General features: G+C 31.8%; 2 protein-coding genes across 4 annotated transcripts; one reads left to right on the top strand and one right to left on the bottom strand.

Moving 5' to 3' along the window:
• On the bottom strand, window positions 1-10,089 carry LOC108689639. The gene is made up of 16 exons (XM_018196496.1): window positions 9,935-10,089; window positions 7,339-7,425; window positions 5,084-5,257; window positions 4,780-4,987; window positions 4,531-4,666; window positions 4,117-4,471; window positions 3,795-4,028; window positions 3,458-3,672; window positions 3,052-3,310; window positions 2,048-2,221; window positions 1,716-1,923; window positions 1,472-1,607; window positions 1,057-1,411; window positions 741-974; window positions 396-625; window positions 1-268 (listed from the first exon to the last, which is right to left on the bottom strand). The coding sequence occupies exons 2-16, from the start codon at window positions 7,423-7,425 to the stop codon at window positions 49-51; spliced, it is 3,225 nt and encodes a 1,074-aa protein (XP_018051985.1). The 5' UTR covers window positions 9,935-10,089; the 3' UTR covers window positions 1-48.
• A 1,929-nt stretch (window positions 10,090-12,018) lies between these two features.
• On the top strand, window positions 12,019-15,861 carry LOC108689637 (protein mothers against dpp). 3 transcript variants are annotated; one of them, XM_018196492.1, is made up of 3 exons: window positions 12,019-12,495; window positions 13,882-15,223; window positions 15,299-15,861. In XM_018196492.1, exons 2-3 carry the CDS (start codon window positions 13,974-13,976, stop codon window positions 15,456-15,458), a joined length of 1,410 nt encoding a protein of 469 aa, XP_018051981.1. In that variant the 5' UTR covers window positions 12,019-12,495; window positions 13,882-13,973; the 3' UTR covers window positions 15,459-15,861. The 3 variants fall into 3 exon arrangements, with proteins under 3 accessions (XP_018051981.1, XP_018051983.1, XP_018051982.1); XM_018196494.1 differs by having other exon boundaries at window positions 13,910-15,223; XM_018196493.1 differs by lacking the exon at window positions 12,019-12,495 and adding an exon at window positions 12,663-12,688.
• Window positions 15,862-19,072: the final 3,211 nt, after the last annotated feature.

Raw genomic sequence — 19,072 nt, forward strand, 5'->3', positions numbered from 1 at the left:
ACAACAAATAGTTATTGTATATATTACAACACTGATACTACGCTTGTATCATAACATAAAATCATAAGCAAACCCTCGACTTCCGTCTTTCGCAGATAACAACAATCCAAGACTGAAAAAACGGAAATACTTGTCCCCGAATTGATTCTTGACATTAAGATCTATTCTTGCTGTGTCTCTCAAGTAGTATAGGTGTAGCAGTTCCTCAAATGTATGACAGTATACTAAAGCTTTATCAAACAATCTTATTGTTTCTTCTATGTTTCCTCTAAATGTAAAAAATGAATTCAGAATATTTTCATTAAAACAACTTTCTTTATGTAAGTTAATATGTATGATTACAAGGTTTATTCAGAAAATTTTATAATAATTACGAGAAACGATTGAAAACGTACCTTTTCATTTCGATCAATCCTAATAATTTATACGCAAAACTGCATTTTTCATCCAATTCTATCGCTTTCTTAAGGTATTCCACAGCTTTATTAGAATAACTGCTCCAATTAAATTGCAAATAGGCTCTGTGCAGATAAATTGAAGACATAGATGTGTCCTTCGGATATTTCTTTATTATTTTAGTAAAATAAATATGCGCTTTCTGGTACTGTAGAGTTTCGGACATCATCTAAAATTTTTTTGAAAATTTTAATAATCAAAATGTAAATAATAATAATTTATTACTATCACCTCTTTGTTATTCTAATTATCTTTCTTAAAAAATTATAAGTAATTGTATATACCTTACAATAATATTGATAACAAAATGTACATTCAGAAAGATTTGTATATTTTTCGAAAATTTTTTCGAAAGCTCTTACAGCCTCTTCGACTAATCTTACATCTTTATTTAACATCGCAATACGATAATCTGTATAGCATTTTTGTATGCATGCTATGCTAAAGTTTGGATTGTATTCAAGAGCTTTTTCAAAATCGTGTTTAGCTTTGTTTAGTTTGCCCATGTTCATATATACCTGAAATTACAAAATGTTACATTATTTTATATGTACATTTATATGCATGCAATAAAAATATGCTCAATAATGTGCTTAATACCTGTCCTCTGTGATAATAAATATCGCTATAATGCGGATTTATATTAATAGCCAATTCGAAATTCATGAAGGCCATGTCTAGATCCATGAATTTTAGATGTAAGTTCGCTCTCTTTAACAAAGCGTTTATCTTTACATCATCGGATGCATATTCAATGTTCAATATACATTCTAAGTCTTGGAATGCAGGACTGTATTTGCCCAAAAGTGAGTAAAATGTAGCTCGTAATAATAACACCTCTAGTTTAGTTGAAGGTAATGTATTAAATTCCGGACTTTCAATAATTTCCGTACACAACGGTATTACATCATCATATTTCGCATCTTTTAACGCTTGTAATGGCTTTTTGAAAAATCTAATAACAAACACATTAAAAAGTAAATAATCACAAAAACAGTCTTCTGCCTATACTTACTCTGGAATATTTTCTGGACATCGAAGTTTAGAAAATACTGGATCTTTAGAATAAGATATAATACAGTATTCGATGGAAAGCTTATTTGGCATAAATAACTTTTTGTTTATCCAATTTTCATAAGCATGTTGTTTCACTAAAAACAATTTTCATTGCAAATAATTAAATTTCTGTTATGTTCCAAATCTTGTTCTAATTTGAATAACTTTTACTTAATACAAAGTGCTTTTAATATATAACTCACCAAGTTTTTTCAAGATTATTTCTACCTTTACAAGGAAAATAGGATGAGAAAACTCTTCGTAAATACATACGGTAGTCATATCCTTCAATGCTGCTTCCAAATCCCCTATTTGCTCCAATACACGTGCTCGACATAGCACAGCTTTAATATATTTTGGATTTAGTTCCAACGCTTTTGTACAATCTGCCTTTACGGAGCTATATTTTTTCTGTGAATTGCAACAATTGTACACACAATGATTCATATATCATCGACAACTTTCGACAATCAATTGAAATCAAATTTTTTATATTAAGTTTATTATGAATATTACATTACAAATATCTTATTACCAACTGCTCATACGCAGCCGCTCTATTTTGATAAAAAGTCGCGAGTTCATTCTTATTCTCCTTGGGACAAATGTCGATTGCTTTAGTATATTGAGTTATGGCTTCATTATATTTTTGCGTTTTGAAATATATATTTCCTTCGTTTTCATACTTTTGCGCTTTTTGTAAAGGAGTCTAAAACAAAAGAATTCACTTGCATTTGTCATTAAAGTACTATCTTTTTGTTTATAATGTTTATAATAAGTTTATAGACATATATAATATCATTACGGAAAACGCCCCAAGTTATTGAAATTCTAAGATATAAATCTATATATCTTATACTGCGCATTTCAAAATCTTATTAAGTTCAGAGTGTTTGCAAATAATATATTATTTACTGAAGATTGTCGCTCGTGATAACGATATTTTGAGATATTAATGACAAATATAGCTATAGTTATCAATTAGCAAATACATTAAGAAAAGGAAATAATAAATCTATTATTTTGATATTTTTGGAATTCAAGAAGCGGACGTAATAATCGTAAGAGGATTTATCTGAAATTAAAAATCCTCTCGGATTGTGAATTTCGGATAAATGCTCAGCAAACGAGAATGGATTAAAATGGATTGAAATTTTTTTCTATCCGAATGCGTATTTTAAATAGCGAATACTTTTTTTTGGATTTAATTGGATTCAATTGAATTCAGTTGGATGCAATTGGATTGAAAAACTGCATTTCATATTCAAAATTTTGAATTGAATAGTATTCACAATTGTGTTTTTGTGCACAAAAAAGCTAATATTATTTTTAGATTGAAAGGCATAGAGATATATTCCATGCAATTCCTATAAATGAATAAAAATGCATTTAGAATTGAAAAGCATTCATTTTAACATTCGTGAATCAATATTTCTGAAAATCTGAATTCATTTCAATTCATTTCAATTCATTCTCGTTTGCTGGTTGTATTTTTGCAGTCAATGGAAAACGATTCCATATAAGGCATGCTATCTTAACCTCCGATTCGGTTGCAGGAGAAAGCACTTTGAATGATCCATCGCTGTCAATGGGAATATGTTTGTCGAATTCCTCCGCATTTTGTATATCAATGAATCGAGAATATGACCGAAGGAAATGAACGATTTGCGTAAATCGAAGCTTTGTATCAAGAAATATTTTTGTAGGGTCCTCATTATACATGTATAGTAGTTCCCTGAATGTACGACAGAATATTAAAGCCATATTAGTTAATCTTACTGCTTCTTCTATATTCCCTCTGAAAGAAAAAGTGGATTCGAAATATTTTCATTAAAATCAGATTCTTTATGTAAGCAACATACATAATTACAAATGGTCTCTTTTGAAAATTATGTACAATAATTATGTACAATAATTGTAAGAAAAAATTATATTGAAAACATACCGTTCTATTTCGATTATTCTTAATACTTCAAAACCTCTAAGCTTGCCTTCAACAGAGCATGTATCGGATTTTAATGCTTTGATCACGTATTTCTCAATGTTAATAAGATTACAGTTCCATAATAGCAGATAAACAATAGCACAATCCGGATCTTTTTCTATTGCTTTAACAAAATAAATATCAGCCTTTTGATACTGTTGAGTTTTGAACATTATCTATAAAGATTGAAAATTCCACCAATAAATTAAAATGTGTACGACATAATAATGCTTTATCACTATCATTATTTTCGTAATTTTAATTTTTTTCTTTCAAAATTATAGGTAATTATATGTACCTCAGCGTATAAAACATAATAACATACACATTCAGGAGAATTTGAGTACTTAGCGATAGCTTTCTCAATGTTTCTCACAGTAATTTCGACTAAATATATATTTCCGTTCAACGATGCAAACTGATAATTTGCGTACCATTTTTGCATGTGTGCCATACTGAAGTTTGGATTGTATTCAACGGCTTTTTCAAAATCGCACTTAGCTTTGTCTAGCTCTCCTATTTTCTTATATGCCTTAAATAATAAAATAATATTGTTACGATGCTTCATAATAATGAATCTACATGTGTGTAATAAAAAAATATGATCAAATTAGTAATACCAGTCCTCTATGATAGTAGATATCGCTACAACTTGGATTTATCATAAGGGCTAATTCAAAGTCGTTGAAAGCCATTTCTGGAGTCCCAATTTCTAGGTATATACAGGCTCTTTTTATTAAGGCGTTTACCCTTATGTTATCACGTACATCTTCGCTAGACAAAATAACTTTAAGATCGTGGATTGCAGCATTGTAATCATGCCAAATGAAGTAAAATGTAGCCCTTAATAATAGCACTTCTAATTTGGAGGGAGGTAATATATCAAATTTAGGACTTTCAATGATTTCTGTGCACAGCGATATTATATTATGATATTCCCTATTTTTTAATGCTTGTAATGGTTTCTTGATAAATCTGGTAACAAATGCAAAAAATTAAAAGTCTAATTACACAAAAATCTTGCCTATACTTACTCTGGAATATTTTCTGGATATTCAAGTCTTGAAAGTATTGGATCTTTAGAGAAAGATCTAATATAATATATTTCGATAACAAGTGTAGTTGGCATAAAAGATATGTGTATCGATTTCTTCGGGAAATGTTGTTCCACTAAAAATAATTTTAATTGTAAGTCTTAAAATTTCTTTGCGTTATTTTTTAATTCTTATTCTACTTTGCCGTGAATAGTATTTGATATTAAATACTTTTAATTTGTAACTCACCAAGCTTTTCCAAGATCATTTGTGCTTTTAAAAGGGAAGCTTGATCAGAAAAGTTTTCATGAATGCAGGCAGTAGTAATATCCTTCAAAGCTGCTTCAAAATCTCCTAATTGCTCCAAAATACGTGCCCGACGTAGCAGAGCTTTCATGTATTTTGGATTCAATTCTAACGCTTTTGTACAATCTGCCTTCACGCTATTATATCTTTTCTGTAAATTATAATTATAGTTGCATAGACACTTACACCACATTAATTTCATCAATAAATTTAAGTAAATTTTCATGTTATGCTTCAATTTTATTACTAATTGTTCATATGCAGCCGCTCTGTTCTGATAAAAAATCGCGAGATCATCCACACTTTCCTTTGGACAAATGTCGATTGCTTTATTATATTGAGCAATGGCTTCATTATATTTTCCCAATGTGAAACGTACATTTCCTGCATTCTTATATTTCTGCGCTGTTTGCAAAGGAGTCTACAACAAAAGTTTACTTATGTCTCCTCTCTCTTTTGCAGTTTATGATAATTTTATAATATGTCTATGATAATTTAAGAATATCTCTATAAGGTAGCTACTAAGTACTCTAAGATTTGATTTCTTACATAAATTCAAAACGTAAATTCCAAATGATCATATATATTCGAAAAGGCTTAGATTCAAAGATATACGATGTTAAAATTGAAGGAAAAATTTCGGTTTTTTCCACATATTGCGAAAACAACTCGAATTACTTTAATGAAACTTTAAACATATGCAAAGTTTCTCAAGTCATCAAAATAATGCAAGGAATTTTTAAAACTTTGAAAATGAATTTTTTTTTCAACTTTGACATCGTATCTCTAAACTAATAGTTTCAGACATATAAAGTTTTTGCCTTAAATTTGTATAAAGAAGAAATTTTTCTTTAAAATCTATTACAATACTTAATAGTACCACCCTATGTAATGCCATTATGGAACATATTACGGATTACTTCATTAAAGTTCTAAGATTCGAGAGACAAACATAAAAGAGCTGTATATTTTGCAAGTTGTCTCTAACTCCATTACAAAGTTCGACAAAAAATAACTTTTTTCGAAGCCTGGAATGAGACAAATCATTTCTTATAGTTTACTCTGAATTCGATTTTCAAATTGCTCCATCATGTCACAGTTTTGAGAAATTTGCAGTTAAAGTTGTAAAGAGAGATTTTTTTCAGATACTTTATGTGCATATTATAACTACAATATATACATAACATGCTAGAAAAGTTTATTGCAAAATGAAATGCATTCTTAGGCTTTTTAGCCCTCAACAGGAATTTGTAGTTTGTCGATTATAATTAATGATATTCACGATTAAATATAAAATTTGTTGTCAAAAAGCTGTCAATTTTTTACCAAATAGTAAATTGTTATCATTAACAATTTACTAAAAAATTTTCTATTATGTTCAAATTTAAGGATTTCTTAAACCGTTAAATACAAGTCCGATATTATAATTGCCAAATTCAAAATTGTGTATTCAATATGGCGAATGCCAAAACGCTTAAACTATAGTCGTATTGTGAAAATTTTTTTGTATAGAAGTCTTTCAAAATTTTAAATTTGTCAATTTTGATATCGAACTCATATTTAATTTATAAAAAAAAATTCCATAAGTTCAAAAATAAATAAAATTAAAAATAAATAAAATTAAAAATAATTAGAAGCTATTTAATAAATCATTTAATTCAAAGTTTTTCTATAACAAACTCCATATTTTATTATCAATATTTCATTAACCGTAATCAGTACTAAATTTTGATAGCTAAAAATTCTTCTTGAAGAGGAAAAAGCCTAAGAATGTATTTTATTTTGATTGTAATAAAACTTCAACATCTCACTATATCGTTATAATATACAAAATATTTCAAAAGAACTTTTTTCAATTTTAACTAGCAATTTCTCAAAACTATATCATGGTAGAACAATTTAAAAATCAGATTCGTATTCAGCGTCCAAAAAAACTGAAGGAAATACCTGGTGACATTTGGATTTTTATTTTGTGTAACAATGTTATTAAAATGTCATTTTTTAAACATTGCATTTCACTTTATCAGAACAAGGAGTCTGATACTGAAGTGAACTGTTCACGAAACGTTTGCACTTTAACAATGGATCACAGAGACAACCCAAAAAACATACAACTTCCATGAATACCCATGGAAGCGTTAAAAAAAATATAATACAAATATATACTGTAAAAGTCTTAACTACTAAAAAGTTTATCGATTAGGAAAATCCATTATCGTATATAAACTGTTTATAATTTCGTTATTACAAAGTTCAGCAATATTTGCAGCCATTATCTATTGAATCTTATCTTTGATAATAACGGCATTTAAACATATTAAATGACACGATGTGTTTACCGACAATACAGAGGAAGCAAATAAATACATGACTTTGATATTTTTTAAGATCTAAAAGGCAGCTTCAAATGCAACATTGAGAAAACTAATATTCTTTTTCATTTCGAATAAATGGATTTTCATAATCTAGGCGATACTTCCAGATAAGGCAAATAATCTCAACCTCCGTTTCAGCTACAGGAGAAGCCACCTTGGATGGCCGATCACTATGCTTCTTTCCGGTAAATCTAAAAATTCTTCTACGCGTCATCTAAAAATGCATTGAAACAAACTTTTTGTTCACTTAGCGTTTGGTTTCCTTTTGCAATACACGGGATGAAAAGTGATCACGAACATTTGAATATTAATAAATTTATTTATTTATTACTGTATAATTATACATAAATTTTAATGTTTTATTAATAATTTTTCGTTTTTTTGATTTTTCTTAATATAATCTCTTTTATCTTATAAATTTTTAATAATTACTTTGATTAATACTGCAGAAACTTATTGATTAAATAAATATTAATTGAATTCCAGGCTGATTTTTAAATATATTAAAGAATAACCATATATTTTTTTTTCCTTGTACTTTCTGTTTTAACTAGACTCAGACAAAATAATCTATCAGGACTTTTCAAGACATTTTGAACATGTTTTCTTTCCATCACAATTTCAAAATACATATCAGTAACAGACTCCATACAATGATTAAAAAATCTATATTATCAAATGCATCACATACGATTTTATAAAATAATTAAAATTCAGTTTTAAAGATGAATGGATTTAAAAATTTAAAACAGAGCAATCTTTTAATCTATATCATCAAAAGAAGGAATTTTTAATGTTAAAAAAAGATATAAATTTTCTGGATAATGCAAATAAAAAAATTTTAAAAATAAATGCAACTGTAAATGCACTTCTTTCAGCTGTCGATAATCAAATTCCTTTTGACATCATTATTAATAAATATATTAAATATATATGTTTTTCAATATAATACTAAAATGATTCAGGACAAAAACATGGCATAGACCAAGGTGTTTTTTATTTAAATGTGGTGGTGTGTTTAATCAAGAAGTCCAAAGTTGTAGCAAGCAATAATTGTGGATAAAATGTGGATAAAAGATGATTTTTGATAATATACGTGCTTATGAAAATAATCATACAAAAATAAGAAAGCAAAATATTTGATGTTTTTCAGAAAGGATATAATAATATAACACAATGAATCATTATTGAAAATCTGAGTATTGCATCACATGTTCTATCTCATTTTCCTTCTTATGCCCCAGTAATGGGTCTTTTGCTATTTGTAACTTATCAGTTCATAAGAGGTCTAATTTCCACCGAAGAATTAATGCTGCATAGAATTAATTCTTTAAACTTATATGTCGAAGATGTATTTCCCAGCAAACGAGAATGGATTAAAATGGATTCAGATTTTCAGAAATACAGATGAATGTCTGAAATGTTAAAATAAATCCTTTTCAATCCTGAATGCCTTTTTATTCATTTATAAGAATTGCATGAAACAAATATCTATTTCTTTTTAATCTTTAATGCATTTTTATTTATTTATAGGAATGGCATAGAGTATTTCTATACTTTTCAATCTAAAAATATTATAGTATTTTGTATGTGCATCATGAATACTACTCAATTCAAAATTATGAATAGGAAATACAGTTTTTCAATTCAGTTGAATTTAAAAATAACATCAGCCATTTCTGTGCATCGTGAATACTGCTCAATATTTTGAATATGAAATGTAGTTTTTCAATCTAATTGAATAAAAAGTTTTCATTTAAAAATAAATCATAAATGTTACTTAAGTTATTCAAAATTGAAAGTACGAAATTTTTCATTTTAATCCAACTAAGTTCAAAAAAGTTACGTAAAAATAATTGAGCTATCTTCTTTTCTCTTTGATTAGAAGTAAAATGAATAATCGATGTGAACTCACAAACTAAATTGAACACAGCCCGAATATTACGTTGATCACAGCGCGCGACATTGGCAAGCGAGATTAGATCTGACACTTACCCAATGTTGTCTCATTGTAATGTAATTGAAGTAGAGAATGAATAACACATTTATCAATTGAAAAAGTGGTATAACGAGTAACGTAGAAGATTTATAATCCAGAGATCCAAGATTCAAATCCCACTATGGTATGTTTTTTTTTAATATCAATTTAAAGTACAATAGTTAATATCAGGTATAATTATTATAAATGTCTTAGGAATAAAATTTGTAACCCTTAAATATGAATGTTTTTTTTTTCGAATATTAAATTAGTGTCAGCTCGGATCTAATCCATTTCAATCTATTCAATCCATAAATTTAAAGTAAGCATTAAAAAAGTTTTAATCCATTCTCGTTTACTGGGTTAACTGTGCTTATTTCATTCCAGCTTCTATTCAATAAATCTTTACTTTTTTAATGGAAAATACTGTAAATTTGATCTGCACTGAAATGGAATTAATAAGAAATATTTTGGTGAAGACCAGGAAATTATGACGAACGGCAAGTAACGCTTTCCACACATTATGCTCTTATTTTTTTATTATACTTTATTACACTTAATGGCACCTGCCTTCTGAGAAAAAGACTTTAGAAGTTAATACGATCAGATTTCGTTAAGGTTTCAAATCTGTCACAATTTCAAAAATTTTAGATGTTACAACACTTGAACTATAAAGAACACATTCGAGATTGGGGTCAAGTCGACTTCCGAAATTTGCGCGCGATTATGCATGAATATACATTACCTTAATATTGCTTGATATTATTAAATCTGTCGCGCACAAATTCTCTTTTTCCGTGAAAATTATTCACGCGTAAAGATTCACGATGCGATTATAAAGTACTCAAACTAATCAATCGAACAATATGCATCGTTCCTACACAGCCTTCAATCTTCTTCTGGATCGTAATCGTACTAACTGACAAGGCAAGCTCATATAAAATATAACGATGTTCCCAGAAACCCCTTCTTTCTCTTCTTCGCCAGGCAGAAAAATTCTTTTGATTAATATCAGTGGGAATTCCCGACAGCCATTGTAGTATAATACAATGCAGCACAATGAAAACAATGGATACGTTTAAGTTAAAACAAAGTGATTAGCCTCGAGGGAACTACAAAGAGAATAGCAAACGAGAATGGATTGAAATGAATAGAAATGGATTCAGATTTTCAGAAATATTGATTCACGAAATGAATGCTTTTCAATTCTGAGTACATTTTTATTCATTTATAGGAATTGCATGGATATCCCTATCTAAAAATAATGGCTTTTTCTTTGCAAAACACAATTGTGAATACTGTTCAATTCAAAATTTTAAATAGGAAATACAGTTTTTCAATCCAATTGAATCCAATTGAATCCAATTAAATTAAAAAAATGTATTCGCTATTTAAAATACACATCGGATAGAAAAAAATTTCTAATCCATTTTAATCCATTCTCGTTTGCTGAGCTGCTCGCCAAGCAAATGAACATAATTGTTACTTATAGATCCAACCAATCATATACAATCGCTCTGTAAGCATGCCTATGGCCGTTTCGAACTCGCCCAATATTAATATCACCGACCAGATATTATTAATGACCGCCAATTCAGGACAAATTTTCATCCATATAAAAAAGATCCGGAAGTAATTGAAGAACGCTGACAATTATCGACAATTAATATAAATATGTGATTATTAACATAAATATTTGGCTAATACATTTTTAAATTCATGATTTTTTTATTATATAAGTATTTCATAAATAAATATGCATACTTGTCAAGCTACAATATCCTATATATTGCAGAAAAATTACAATTTTTTTTTGCAGCACCGACGAGATACTATTAAAGACTCTCGGCGCTTATGAAAATTCGCGTATCTGTTAAATTTAAATGATTAAGGGCCGGTTGTTTCATCATTTGGTAAATTTTATCTGTGAGGTAAATCTGGTAATCCACGCATGATTGGATAATCTTGCTACTTACCTAACAGGTAAAATTTACCAAAAGATGAAACAACCAGTCCTAAGGCCATTCCACACAACTTACATAGCCGCATAACCATATGTATAAAGAAAATTATCCAATCACATTTCTGTCCACTTAGTCTAGCCAGTCTACGAAATATGGACCGATTTTAGGTTTCGAGTTAAGTTTCGATTCTCGACACTCGCAGTGCTCGTGAATTTAGTAGTCCTGCGCATGGTGAATGCGTCGTAAGAAAAGTATTACGAAAGTAACTTATCTCATAGAAACTTATTACATAGTTTACACGACGAACAAACAACGTTGAGTTCTTAGAATTAGATTTAGAACTAGACGCTTTACCGCAACGAATTTGGAATACGTCAACGCGATGTTGCAAACGCATTGAAGCGGTTTTTAATTGGTCAGTTCATAAAATTATTTCTTCTAATTGGTCCATCAAATGCTTCAAAGCATTTGTAGAGAGACTTTGACCACAGTCCTTGTTACGAAAATTGATATGCGACCGCGAGTATCATAGATGCGTGAGATATTGTTGGGTATATAAACCTATTAGCTGCGTTCGGTAATGGAAATCTGATGCGTCGGAGTGCTCTTATATTATAGCACATGTCACGTGTACTGTAGAAAAAGAGCACTCCGATGCTTCAGATTTGCATTGCCGAACGCAGCTATTGTAGATACGGACTAATGCAAAGGCATCTTTAGACTTTAGAACGCGATTGGCCCGACTGAACAAACATGGATTCAGACGCAGCGTTGTGAACGGCAATAAGCGAAAGCGCATCGCTTTGGCCGTTGCTGTTGGCGTGATCCTCCGAGTAAACATCGATTCGTGCATTATCGTCGCGTGTGAGATGAACATGTGTGTTCATATCGCTGCGGAACTAACGAGAATCAAATAATCGATCGGACCGTTTCAAGACTATTTACACATTTCGTGGAACGAGACGAAGTGTTCGTTACGTCTCTGCGAGTCGGCCGTTCGAAATTTGGAGCATCAAATCCGCGTTTCGTCGTCGTCCGATTGTCGTCGTCGTGAATAGTTGGCGCTCGAACGTTGCCAGAATGGCAACGGTGAAGGATCGTAGGCGTAGCAGCGCGGGATGGCGATGCGTCACGGTGTGACATTGATTCGAGATCGATCTCCCGACATCGTCACCGTTTCACGGAATTGTCTATCGGTTGACTCGCGCCTGCGGCCAGCCAGCCTCGGCAGTCGAACAGTGCAATCGATAATCCCTGCGAACGCTTTTTGCGCTGGGCGCGAGATCGTAATGGCGAGAGCGTGGCGTCGATGGACGATAGGCGGCAAGAGTGGGAGACAGTGGTAAAAAAACAATGTTGAATCGCTAGGCAGTGCGTAAGTGAACGAGATGTTGCGGGCGGAGGCGCGTATCGTCGGAACATCGGAACTTTTCGTAAAGTATAAGAGAATCGATCGAACAATTCTTCGTTTCATGAAAGGGCAAGACTTTCATTAATTGGCTGTGTTCAGGAAAAGAAGTATCTTTACAACTGTTGTAAGAATCTTTCTATGATCGGTTTTATATTTGAATCTAGCAAGGAATTGAGGACAATAGTCAATCCTTTTAAAAGGTCTATTTGTCTTGCTTGAAGTCTCTCAAATTTAAAATGAGATAAACATATTCTAGCGTTGAAGAGTAAGAAAGTGATAATGAGTGCAAAAAGTGCAAACAACGCAAGCAGACCTGAAGAATCTTGCAACTTTACAACAATTGTAGAATTGCTTTTTCTATTGAACTCAGTCATAAGTTGTCTTATAGTTTGTGCATTGTACGTTATGCAAAGGTCTGTGCTCTGATCTTATCGGTGAGCGCGATGCTCCCGCACGCCGATTCAGGGAAGGGTGTAGTCCCGGCGCGTGCTTCCGGCGCGTCAGGTTCTTCTCTCCTTTTTTTCCCCTCTTTTCGCTGCGATGATGTGTTCGACGTTCGCACTCGTTTGAAAACGCGTCATCCACACCCGCAAAACGTGAATTCACTGACGCACGACGTTTTATTAAATAAGTAACGAAAGCGGGAAACAGAGCATATCCGGAATTCCGAGTGCATGTTTCCTCAAAATTAATGAATTATTGATATTCAATTGAATTAACGACATTTCTGTAATTACTATTCATAATTTATGTCAAATAAAATAAACGACTGATGTATTCGAAATATCACACAAAGTACTCCATCTCGGAACTCGCTATTTCTATTTGAAAAAGAGACAATATTTATGGAATTTTGTTTTTTGTCACTGAATTGATATAGTAGTGGGAGGAGACATGCTAAAACTCACATTCCTGTAAAAATAACATCGCAAAAAGGATTGAAGACCGATGAAATCGCGCTTCGTCCAATATTTTTTTGAAAGACAAATTTAATCGATAGTTAAGATAGAATTTAAAATCACAATATAAACAGAATAATAGACGAATTAATATCATTACATTTATGAATATTTTTTTTATTGAATGTATTTTTTTAACTTATTTACTTATTTTGTAATTTTAAAAAATTAAAGTTTGTTGACATTTAAAAAAATTGCATATTCAAGTTCTTTTTTTTTAATTCAAGAGAAAGAATAAATTAACTTGTAGCTAAAATCAACTATAATTCAAGATAAAATTATTCAATTTTTCAGATTTTATTTCAGATATTATGAATCGAAAGAAATTAAAAAAAGTATTGCCTCTGTGTGATTTCAGATTGCTGACGAAGATTTTTTTTTTATAGATAGATAGTAGACAGGAATATTATGCATACTCACTACACCTAATTGATACATCACCTTTCAAATATGGATGATGAAGAAGGAGCTTCGAGTTCTGGACCTATGTCTTCATTAAACAGCTTATTTTCATTCACCAGTCCCGCTGTGAAAAAATTACTCGGCTGGAAGCAAGGTGATGAGGAGGAGAAATGGGCTGAAAAAGCAGTGGATTCGTTAGTGAAGAAACTGAAGAAGCGCAAAGGCGCGATCGAAGAACTGGAACGAGCACTGAGCTGCCCTGGAACGCCAAGTAAATGCGTGACTATTCCTAGAAGCTTAGATGGTAGATTGCAGGTTTCGCATCGTAAGGGCTTGCCACATGTGATATACTGTAGAGTCTGGCGCTGGCCAGATCTCCAGTCACATCACGAATTGAAACCACTGGACTTGTGTCAGTTTCCGTTTTCTGCCAAGCAGAAGGAAGTCTGCATTAATCCTTATCATTACAAAAGGGTGGAGAGCCCGGTACTGCCACCGGTGTTGGTTCCTAGACACTCGGAATATGCTCCCGGCCATTCTCTGTTGCCATTTCAGCAATTAGCCGATCCAAGCATGCCACATAACGTGTCCTATACATCTAGCGGTTTCAATGCTGGTTCTACGAGTGGTGTTAATCCAACGTCACCTATGTCCTCTGTCGGTTCCGTGCCCAGTCCAGGGAGCACGACTTTGCCGAATCCTCAGAGTCCATATGGTACCAATGGATTACCGGAGACACCACCGCCAGCATATTCTCCTCCTGAGGATGGCTCTCAAACTGGGCAAACCACATCCTCGGACTCAGTTCCGATGGACACAAGCTCATCAATTGAATCAGCTACACCTGTGTGTTACCAAGAACCACCTTACTGGGCTTCAATCGCTTATTACGAGCTAAATTGTCGAGTGGGTGAAGTATTTCACTGTCATTCGCACTCCGTGATTATTGACGGCTTTACAAATCCGAGCAACAACTCCGATCGCTTCTGCCTTGGACAACTGTCTAATGTAAATCGAAATTCTACGATAGAGAATACGAGGCGGCACATAGGCAAAGGAGTGCATCTGTATTACGTCGGCGGAGAAGTTTATGCCGAATGTCTCTCGGATTCTGCGATATTTGTACAGTCTAGGAATTGTAATCATCATCATGGCTTTCATCCCAGCACAGTTTGTAAAATTCCACCGGGATGTTCATTGAAGATATTTAACAATCAAGAATTTGCCCAACTTCTATCGCAAAGCGTAAATCATGGTTTTGAAGCTGTCTATGAATTAACAAAGATGTGTACGATTAGGTAATTTCATTCACGATATTTTTATTATAAAAAATAGTAGTAATGTGTAACTACATTTACTATTTTTGTTGCTAGAATGTCTTTCGTGAAGGGATGGGGTGCGGAATATCATAGACAGGATGTTACCTCAACTCCCTGTTGGATCGAAGCACATTTGCACGGACCTTTGCAATGGTTGGACAAAGTGTTAACGCAGATGGGTCCGCCTCACAACGCCATAAGTTCTGTCTCATAAGTAACGTACACGCATCATAGAGATTTGTTTTAAGACAAAAAGACAATTAGTCTCGATGCACTTTTAAAAGTTCAAATATAGGCTGTATTTGCCACATATGTGAGAATTACGGAAACTGTGCACGGACGAAATACAGTTACAGTAAGTTGCCCTATGTTATACTTATATTAAAATAATATCTAAGAAGAAACATGATAATGAAATGAACGAGAGATGTAATGTTCGAAAGAGATACAAAAACTCATGAGAAATGTTATGCAAAAGAAAAATATTTAAAGATGGCGATCTCTGGGAGTTATCGTGACCGCGTATACATTTAGACGCTATAAAAACTCTTTGGCTGTTATATAAGGACAGAATTATATATTATATATACATACATACATACATGCGCGCGCACACACACACACGCGCGCGCGCGCGCGCGTGTGTATATATATATATATATATAGACACACACGCATACACACCACGCACGCGCGCACACACACACACGACACACACACAAAGAAATATTTTTCAAATCTATGCATCAGCCTAATACTTTATTTTATATGAAAACTTTTTATAGAGATATTTGTCAGTTACGAACAAAGTCTTTTAATTAAATTTTAAGATTTATTATGATACAATTTTAAGATTTATTATGATATGCGGAAAAAAAGAAACTTATGATTATAATTGTTGTAAAGAAAAAAATAAGTTCTCTGAATTATAGAAAGCGAAAAGAAAAGATATTTTGTTTTTTTTTTTTAATTTGATTAATCTAATAATTATGTCTGTTAAGTTACATGTATGCTTTAAAGTACATTTACGTCTATATAGATATATTCAAAATTTTCATTAGACGATTTAAAATAGTGCGAGCTTTTATTGAGTAATTTTTAATGATGCAATCTATTTCAAAGATATTGGACGTTGATCTCACGTTGACTAAAAGAAAAGTTAACTGCGTCCAATGATATATTGAAACAAACTCACTAATCTATAGAAAGATTTATTATTCATGGCATGCTTCATCTCTACGTACATTACATTGCATTGTACTCTTCTCCATTATTGTATTGTGCAACAAGCGATTCGATGCTTTCCGTATTAAAATTCCTAAGAACAGTACACGATTAGGTAAGTTTTATGTGTTACAAACAGGGAATGGAAGAATCACTCGTTACTTTTACTGTTACTTCTTATAATAATCATTTGCAATTTTTTATGACTATAATGATAACTAATTAAACGCTAAGGTTGCACTAAGGTTAGGAAAGTGTCACTTTGAAAAGTAACTTATTACCGTTACGCGTTATTTATTGAAAAAAAATAATAAGTAACTTGTAACGCATTGATGAGTTGTTTTTTCGTCACAAATAACAAACAAAAGTAACTAGTTACAGATAAAAAATTACTTTTTTCAGTAATGAGTTTTCCAACCCATTACAAGTAATTTTCCAATTCTGATGTTTATAAAATGATCTTTATAAAAATTCGCAACGTTATTACCAAATTATTATTACTATAACAAAGTAACGATAAAAAGTAACGGCGCTATTAACACGTACTTCCATTTCTTAGTTACAAATTGTATATGAAATTTTATGTGCTGTACATATTTCTGTATGGAAATTGTCGTACACACGTATATACAAGTGTGTGAATGATGTATGTGTGTGTGTAATAAAAAAAGAAGTCATCAGTAAGTTTATATTGCTTGAGTAAAAGTTATGTTTATCAATTGATTGGAGTTAAGCTTGATATTATGTTTGTTACTTTTTTTACATTATGAAAGGTGCCAAAAAAAATATTCGCATAATATGTTTAATTTACGCACTGTGATATTTCATCAGAGAAATGCAATTTTTTTATTGTATCTAATCATGTTTCCAAAGTCTTAAATCAAATATCTCAAAAGCACATCGATTCTACGAGTGTCTTAGAGAGAGAGGAGGGGGGGGGAGGGGAGAGAGAGAGAGAGAGAGAGAGAGAGAGAGACATCAGATATTAACAGTGCCTAATTATAGACAATATACCATCTTATTTCACTGCCATTTGCTGTCACTGATTTTGCCGACGTGTGCCTAGCTGTGATTCTTTGCTATTCAATTTGGCAAATTTGATGATAAACAAAAGAAAGTACGAAGGGGAACAAAGCTTATTTGGCTAATAACATTCTAATTTTTCTATAATAGACAAAAGTAGTAAGGGATTTGCTTTTTTAAGATAAGAAAAGGATAAGATGTAAACTTATAATTGGGTAAAATTCGAACATGATATTTTTGGTACAAACATAAACGTCGATAAAATGTTTATTCGATATTGCATAATGTGGTACAATTGCACTAATTGCACAAGTGATGGAGACAATAATCGACTACAAAAAAAAGGGTAAAATGTAAGATATTTTCAGCCCATTCTATAAGGAAAATTTATCGTTTGATAAAATGGTTGAATTAATCGAATTTTGTACAAAGGAACCGATCAGTATTCTATATTAGAAGATAAAACTTAAAAATAAGAAAAATATTATATATGTTTATGGTCATTTCTGAATTTTTCTCCGAATTGGTTCCTTTCTGCAAGATGTGATCTGATTATACCTGGTCGGCTTTTCATCGCGAGAAATGTATACTACAATTACAGATCTCTTTTAAATCATAATCTGCATTGATGAATCGACTAGATAGGTGTTGCGAAATCTTTTCAGCATGTTGAGCTCTGTCACATTCGAACGAGCACGATGCATTACTATAAGATGTATGTGTATATGAATAGTTTCTCATACGCAACATTATACTTATAGCTTATACTTCACATTATCATCACATCTTAATTTCCTTGTTAACTGAATCATTATAGATTAGTCGCGATGCCCGTTTTACAAAACAATCTTGCCTGAGCCTTTGTGCCTAATCTTCAAAACGATCCTTCGAATTTCCTTCGAAGTCTATGGGAATTCGACTTCAAGCTTAACGCTCTCAAGGATTGATGGAACACTATATACTTTGTTGCGTCGCCCAAATTTGTGCCTTGGCTGCCTTTTATATTATGTAGTTATATAAGCGATATGATATATGCAATTTTTTTTATGTGTAATAGCAGGAATGTGAGGGTGAAATATGTACCCGAAAGTGTACAAAAATTTTCCCATTCGATAAAAGAAAAAAAATTTTATAAGAATCCCCTCAATTATTCACGTGTAAAATAAATGTACAGCTCTGTGCTTACATTGCAATGTCACACACACGCATGCGCACACGCGCGCACATACACGCGCGCATACACACACACACACACACACACACACACACACACATATGTAGTACATACAGTTATATATTAATCAGGCATAGACGTCTGATATCGAGTTTTATTTCTCTAATGATTACAGTCCTGCGATGTGACTCAAGTTGTGAGCTACCTTGAATAGGAAAGTGCTTGTGCCTTGAAAATATATAGAAGGAACTGAGAGCATCTGCAATAACGAGATGTAGACAAATATGCCGCGGACATGTCAGCGATATAATATCAATTCTTATCGTTTTAAATATATAAATATGTTCCTATTATATTTCTGATATATTATTAATATACATTTTTCTTATTAATGTATAAAATGTTGC

Source organism: Atta colombica, unplaced genomic scaffold, assembly GCF_001594045.1.
Source record: "Atta colombica isolate Treedump-2 unplaced genomic scaffold, Acol1.0 scaffold274, whole genome shotgun sequence".
Lineage (NCBI taxonomy): Eukaryota > Metazoa > Arthropoda > Insecta > Hymenoptera > Formicidae > Atta > Atta colombica.

Coding starts and splice junctions, on each gene's coding strand:
- LOC108689637 (XM_018196492.1), top strand. CDS start 13,974: ATGGATGATGAAGAAGGAGCTTCGAGTTCTGGACCTATGTCTTCATTA. Junction 15,224..15,298: donor ACAAAGATGTGTACGATTAG/GTAATTTCATTC, acceptor TTTTGTTGCTAG/AATGTCTTTCGTGAAGGGAT.
- LOC108689639 (XM_018196496.1), bottom strand. CDS start 7,425: ATGACGCGTAGAAGAATTTTTAGATTTACCGGAAAGAAGCATAGTGAT. Junction 4,988..5,083: donor CGGCTGCATATGAACAATTA/GTAATAAAATTG, acceptor TATAATTTACAG/AAAAGATATAATAGCGTGAA. Junction 269..395: donor GGATTGATCGAAATGAAAAG/GTACGTTTTCAA, acceptor TTTTACATTTAG/AGGAAACATAGAAGAAACAA.